This window comes from Quercus robur, chromosome 12 (genome assembly GCF_932294415.1).
Source record: "Quercus robur chromosome 12, dhQueRobu3.1, whole genome shotgun sequence".
In the NCBI taxonomy this organism is placed as follows: domain Eukaryota; kingdom Viridiplantae; phylum Streptophyta; class Magnoliopsida; order Fagales; family Fagaceae; genus Quercus; species Quercus robur.
Window position 1 is genome coordinate 41,203,186 of NC_065545.1, and position 7,448 is coordinate 41,210,633.

Below are 7,448 nucleotides of genomic sequence, written 5' to 3' on the forward strand. Positions count from 1 at the left end.
TAGCTTTGATTTATTCATGTAAGTCTATACTTTTATTCATTTGTCCACTTCGTTAACCAGCAAAACAATATTATTTTTAAACATTTATGGCACATTTTAATTGAACAGGACAAAAGGAGTACATTGAACATCTTAAATGAATTAATGAGAAGTTGTAGAATTTTATTTTATTTTTTTAATTAGAAGAAAGAAGTTGTAGAAATTAATTCAATTTTGATCAATTTTTTTTTAAAATTTCTTGGAAAAAATGGTAAGTGAAATTTTGAGTAAAATTAATGGGTATAATTTTTAATTTCAAATTTAAAAAAAAAAGTCTTTTAGGTTCAATAAAAATGGAAAATCAAAAGACAAATAGTTTGTTATTTTAGTATTTTTCTATATCAATTCAAATTTCAAAACATTGTGAAACACGATAAGAAAAAAAAAAGCCACATGGTTGAATTTCAAAACCTACTGTATTATCCAAAAATTAATTTCTAAAAAAGAAAAGAAAAAACAGAAGAAGACAAAAGCCAGCAAAAGCAAGCCTCGGTGGCCGGAATTCCGATCCCCACGTCACCTTCCGTCGCCGGAATACCGTCGATCCCTGACCGGTTTGTAATTTCGCCTGCACTTTCAAGAGATTGCATTGTTAGGGTTAGGGTTAGGGTTTTTTAGGCCCCATTTTTATAATCCAAATTGTTGATTGTTAATCACGTAATTGAACTTTAGTTGTCATTATCTTCTGATTTTTATTTGTAGAATTGAAATTAAGAATTGGGGATTTTAGGAGTTACCAAAATTCCCAATTTCCTTGTATGATGAAATTATTTCTGTAACTGTAATATGTATGACTTAGCTTTAGCTTATGAGAATAATTTGTACAATAAAGATCATAAAAAAGGGTTATTATTTGTACAATTTGTTCATACTCTAGGTTCTGAGGCTTGTGATAATGGTACTACTATTACTTTTAATTGCTGCATTTTGGGTTTTTTTTTTTTTTTTTTTTTTTTGGGTGTTGTTGAAATTCAATGGTTAGGAGGATTTGAATATGGGTTTTTCTTATAAAAGGCTATTGGCATGGTGTTCACATTTTTATACCGTGATTTGCTTCGTTCCCTTGTTTGTTCATGTAGTGTCATGTCATGCCCCCTTGAAATATATGGCAGAATGGCAGGGACATTGCTTGTTTTTATTCTTGGCACTTGTTGTGTATTGCAGTTCCTAGAACCAGAATGGCAGCCTCTAAGGCTAAGGAGAAATCCTTCGTTCCAGTTTCAGACAAGCTGTCTATTCCCGAAAATTTAGACTGCATTATTGATGTGAAGTTGCAGAGGTCATCGAAGAGATTGCACTTTGGTCGTTGCAAGTTTGAGCCCACTTCTTCTCGTGCTTCAAAGAAACCTAGAACAACCTTGGGTGATGATGGTAAAGATGGTCCACTAATAGACGAGGATTACAAGAATTTCTTGTTTGCCTTAGGTAAGTACAGTGAAGAACAATCCCGGTCTTTTGAAGGAAAAGAAGATGATGATGGTGATAATGATTTTGATCCACAATACAAGATGTTCACTTATAATTTGAGGGAAGATGGGAAGTCTTTTGAAGAAAAACAAGATGATGATGTCGATAATGATTTAGATCCACAATACAAGATGTTTTTGGATAATTTGAGGGGAGATGGGAATTCTTATATACTGGAAATCTCTGGAGAGGGTGTGATTCCTGTTTATATAAAGTATGAAGGGGAGGACAATGCGCTGTCTAATGGGAATGGGATCAATTGGACCACTCTAAAAGAAAATAATAAGAGTAACTTGACAACTCCAAGAGGAGCAGTAGATAGGAGGAACTTAGCAATTCCAAGAGAAGAAGATATGATATTCTCAACGATTCCAAGTAAAGAAGATAGGAGGAATTCAGTGACTTCAAGAAAAGAAGACTGGAGGAATTCTGTGAAGAGAGGAGATCCAAAAAGTTTAGAAGTTCCACATACTAAACCAAAGATTTTGAAGACAATAAAGATGGAGAAATTAGAACCTGCAAATCAGTTTTCTAATGGGATGGTCGAGGGTTCCGGTTTAAATTCTGAAAGTTATCAGTTGTTCTTGAATCGTCAGAAATTAGATGACATTGCTGCAGATATTTTGGCCAAAAGGGGGAAACGATTGAAAGCTCAAAACGTTGGTGGTGAAACTTCACTTCATACCAAAAAGTTTGAAGCAAACTCAGCTGTACGTACCTAGTTTGGCTACAATTTCTCATAATCTTCCTTGTTTGCATATGATTTTAGCATTATAATGCTTAAAAAAAAGAAGAAGAAGAAAGGTTTTTGTAGATGTATTTCCAATAGATTTTATGTATGAACTTAGCTTGTATTGGTTTGCATGTCACTAGGTGAAACTTAAGGATGATGCTTACGAAACTTCAGCTGATACAGAAAAGCTTGCTGTTACAAATAAGTTGGTAATGAACTCAGCTGTATGTATCTAACTTCACAACAACTTTGCTTTCTTTTTGTATATGAATTTTGTACCCTATTGGTTCATTACCTATCGATTTTATGTTTTTTGGAATTTTCTTGTATTGCTCTTTGTATCATTGAGAAGGATGTACACCACCAGTGGCATGCAAAGAGAACTATTGGAAAAGGTAATTCTCAGTTTAAGGAGAAACTGATGGAAATTCTTAGAATGCCTTACAGCCAGAAGGAGTATGAGGTACTCTTCCATGAATTTTCTTATCGCAAACCAATGCAACGCCATAGAGACTTGCGTGGCGGGATAAAAGTATATGATGTAGGTCGTCTTGGAAAATCATATCGCGATCACTATTCTGGTAAGTTGGATATGGATTTACTAGCTGCTTTTATTTTTGACTTTTTGATTTATCTTTCTTTGAATGATTGTGGCTGTGATGATAAACATATAAAACACATTCTCTAACACATTGTTTGTTGCATTTTAATCAAACAAAACAGGCATAATAATCTTTGTAAATTGCCCAAGATGGGAGGCTTAGGATAATTCAAAACACTTTGCCCTCCTAAAAGCGTTTTGGAAGATTACAATGTTTATTTTGTTTCATTAATGTGTGTCATTTTGCAAATTCATTTATTGCTTGACAGAGGGAGTACATTTTTTACTACATTTTTTGCATGTTATATCACATGATTCCAATTGCGATTGCAAATAGGATTGAAGTAGCTGAGCCCTCCCCCTTTTTGGACACAATTTTCCTCCAAATAGGTTTAGAGGAAATTTCCTCTAACTTATTACGTGGCAACTCAAATCAGCATCCATGAGTATTTTTAATCTCATGGCCTATTTCATAGTATGTGATTAGAATGATCTTATCAGAATTTAACTTTGTCTGATTTTTTTTTTTTAATTGCTTGAACATAAACCTAGCCCATCATTTAGTTCTGGGATTAGTGGCCTACCATGTTCCATTTCTCACTTTGTTTACCACATTGATCCCTGATGTAGATAATTCTTTTGTAAAGCTGCTGGTGAGAGTGAGAGTGTGAGATAGCTATCTTTGACTTAATTGCTCTTTTGTCAAGATCCATCAATTTTCCATTATGGTTGTTTAGCTATAGCCTATATGTAGGTGAGATCTTTTAATGCCTAATGTTGGCTTGGCTATTTTCTAATTCCATTTATTTCATTTCATTGCAGCATTCTTGAAAATTTATGAGAATTATGTCGGATATTGTTTTCATTTTTTCCTTTCTCTGTTTATGATCTTGATCATTGATCCTTGTTATTTTGAATCATTTGATGCAATTCTATCTTTTGTAATTTTAGTGAGGACTGCAATTCCAAGTATGACCAAAGGTCAGAATCTGTATTGCTGAGTGAATCTAATTTTATTCTATTTGCTTTTCTATGATTGCTGAGTGAATCTCAAATTATTCTATTTGCTTTTCTATGTGTTTGTTTCCTTAATTTTTTAACTGTGCTTAACGTTTACAAACCTACATAATGCTTATTTGTGTGGATCTTGATTCAATGAAATATTTGTATGGTTTGAAATGAAATATACTGTTGAATGTTTTATGAATTGGTTTATGATGTTGCAGATCTTGCTGAAATGATAAATTTAGTACATCATGATCTTCCTAAAGTTTTGAATCTTCTACGTGGATTTTTCTATTGGTTAACGGTGAGAATGTTTAGTTTTTACAAATTTCTCATGTTTGTTGAATTCTTCTAGATCTTATGCCGCTAGTTTGATTTGTTTCAGAATTGTTTAAACAACCAAACAGAGATTATCATTTCACATCAATTATTTAGGACTAAATAACATGAACTTGAACTTCATGCCTTGTTAATCTTATTCTTCCATAAAATTTTGTTTACCCCACCCCAATCCCTCTCATTTCCCCTTTATATTTAGAGGTAGGAGACTGGAGACCAGGAGCTTTGATATTAGGATTATGAGCTAATCAGGGTATAAAAAGGTTCAAGTAAACTTCTTAACGTTTGATCTTATGGTTTAATGCAAGAATGCATGAAATTGGCTGAAATTTTCAGCATATATACGAATGGAGTGATTAAAATAAGGTAGACTGCTCTATGAAGATAAAATGATAGGTGTGATTATTTTGTATTTGGCTCTAAACTGAAACTCTTCTTTTTTGTCCTAAACGATACCAAAAAGTAAATTGTAGTAGTAATAATAGACTGCTATAAGATTAGCTATGGTCTATGGTGTTGAATGTTGAACTATTGAGAAGAAGCACCATATTCACAAAACTAGTGCAGTTGAAATGAGAATTTCAAAATGGATAAATGGAAAGACAAAGAAACTTAGGATTTGAAATGAGCTTGAGATGGTTTGGTCAGGTGCAAAAGAGAGCAAATAATGCACCAATGAGGAAGAGTGGGTTGATTCTAGTAGAGGGAATGAAAAAGATTGAGGAAGACCTAAAATAACATCAGTAATAAAAATGAACATGTCAATTAAGAAGGTGACAATGGGTATTATTTTGGATAGGATAGAATAGTGGAAAAAGAATACATGTGGCATATCCTACCTAGTTTGTCAAGGATTCATGGCCGATCCCAAAGTTTTGGGACCAAAGTTTGGTTGATTTTTCTGCTGCTGCTGTTGTTTGTACTACACATAATATAGTTTATACTAGTGCAATTCGATTATCTCTTGTACACACTTAGGGTCCGATGATATCAGACAAATTGTGGATTCAATGTAAAGGCTTTGCCCAAAATTGCATTTACATGAAGAAAATTGATATTCATGATTTTGAAGTTTGTAGATAGTAGTACTTTGCTATTGCATCACTCAGATCTTGCTAACCATATTTATAAGTTAATGGTTGGACTCTCTTGGCTCTCCTCATATTGGACCTTGCCCATAAATTGATGATAGTCTTCATTTTCTTTTCCACTATTCTGGGAAAATATGCCAAAGCTCTCCCCACCCCTGGCTGCACCTGCTGGTGGTATAGTGGAATCTTTTTCTGTTACTTGCTCTTTTATGTTGTAGAGTATGCTTTCCATTGTCACCCAAACTTGATCAATTCCAGTGAATACCCTTTTATTTTGAGAGCGTTACTTCTATTGAGGATGATAATATTAAATTATGTCCCTCATTAATGATATTGAATTATGCCAATTAGCTGTAGCTTAAATGACACCTCATTCCCTTGTAAGATTAAGGTAAAGGATGAGGTTATGGGTTCAAGATTCACTGGATGTGTGTACAACTTACCATTTAAAAAAAATGATTGATAATCCAACTCATCAAATCCCTCTAATTAAATTGTGTCTTCACACTTTCTTTCCTCCTTTTGAACCTTTTCTTTTCTCCTTTCTTGGTTGGTTCCTTCCTTTTCTTTTCTTTTTTTTTTTCTTTTTTATTTATTTATTTATTTATTTATTATTTTTATAAGGAATGAAAAATTGTATTAGGGAAAAAAAAAAAAATGGTCAGTTCCTTCTTTAGATCATCTAGATGGCATTTATTCTAGAATCTCTTTCTGTTGGCAACAAAAGATTTTTCTTGATAGAGAACCATGTTTATCACCTAAAGTGGCTAATACACTGGCATCATTTTGATCGAAATTATCACTTCTGATAACAACTAAGCATAATGTGCCTCTCGGTGCCCTAAGTTTGGGGCAGCGATTGGTCCTGTAATAACTGGTTGGGTGGGGATCAAAAGGTAGTTATTTTTTGATTATGCACTAAAGATTCAGCTCCTTATTCAACCTGTTTTATACTTAGTATATGTCGTTTTGTTTCAACATTTTCATGTTGGTAAGTTCACCTAAAAATATAAATAAGCTAAAAAAAATCAATGCGCTGATTGAAACAGCTCCAAACACATTGAAGGCTTGGTGTTCTTTGCTTTAAGCATGCTTCACCTAGAACGTAGCCTGCACCTCACAATTGTTTGTATTACCACTACACTATTTCCTTCAACCAAATTCAGCCCATTGGAATGATAGTTTTTGAAACAGTCTGATTCATTGAACTTTGTTATTTGTTAAACTTGTTTATCAAAGTGTTAAGGCAAAAGCTATTTCAACTATGTAATTGAAATTCTAAGCAACTTTCAATGTTTCTTGACTCTGTTCTAATTAGTGCGTATCTTTTTATGTCACCTACTGCTGACTAATGCTTATTGATGATATATGTTGTGCCAGAATTTGTCACATCAAGAAGCATTCGAGCCTTGGTTGGATTCTTCATATTTGGATATAGTACCACAAGGCACTGCCTCCGGTTAGATGAGTTCTTCTATAGTAAGTCACAACAAAATTTTATAACATTTCACAACAAGTTGAGTTGTCAGCCCTCCATAAGTCAAAATAAAAGAAAATAATACTACACCTGGACCCACCTCAACTCAAAACAAGCTTGTGAAAATGTTGTGATATTTTGTTGTACCCATAGACTTCTCTCCCAAAAAGATAGTGTAACTAATGGACAAGCAAAGATTACTGCAGTTATATCATGTGTGATACATGATAAAGGATTTTGTATTCTCAAAATGTGGCAGATACTTGAGAGACAGAATTGGTTTGGATAGTTGTGAATAATGCATTTAGTTGATCACTCGTGGGAACATATCAGGTTTGTTTGTTTGTTTTGTTTTGGTTTTGTATATAAATCTTCATATTATATGTCAGAACTTGAATTATAACTTCTTTTTTCCTTCCAGTGATTGAATCTTTGTATTCTGTATATCTTCTGAATTTTTGGACTTTTAGTCATCTTTGTCATTCGTGTCAGGTTAATTCCCAACCATAGTAGCTTATTAGCTTTTCCTGTAACACTAATCCTTATTCTTAAGAGGAAAACGGGATCTCACTTGTCCTAAATTGAGGAAAGAAAATTTGACACAATCTTGAGATGCAGTATAGGCACATATCCAAGTGCTGTTTACTTGCAATTAGTTGAAGTAGACTCATTCATTTAAGAGGTGTGATGTTTTGT

The 7,448-nt window shown here is 33.4% G+C and overlaps 1 protein-coding gene across 2 annotated transcripts; it reads left to right on the forward strand.

The window, feature by feature from the left end:
- The first annotated feature begins 416 nt into the window (after positions 1-416).
- On the forward strand, positions 417-7,225 carry LOC126710016 (uncharacterized). 2 transcript variants are annotated; one of them, XM_050410401.1, is made up of 6 exons: positions 417-593; positions 1,204-2,216; positions 2,380-2,463; positions 2,592-2,820; positions 4,067-4,149; positions 6,656-7,225. In XM_050410401.1, exons 2-6 carry the CDS (start codon positions 1,218-1,220, stop codon positions 6,737-6,739), a joined length of 1,479 nt encoding a protein of 492 aa, XP_050266358.1. In that variant the 5' UTR covers positions 417-593; positions 1,204-1,217; the 3' UTR covers positions 6,740-7,225. The 2 variants fall into 2 exon arrangements, with proteins under 2 accessions (XP_050266358.1, XP_050266357.1); XM_050410400.1 differs by lacking the exon at positions 4,067-4,149.
- The last annotated feature ends 223 nt before the right edge of the window (positions 7,226-7,448 follow it).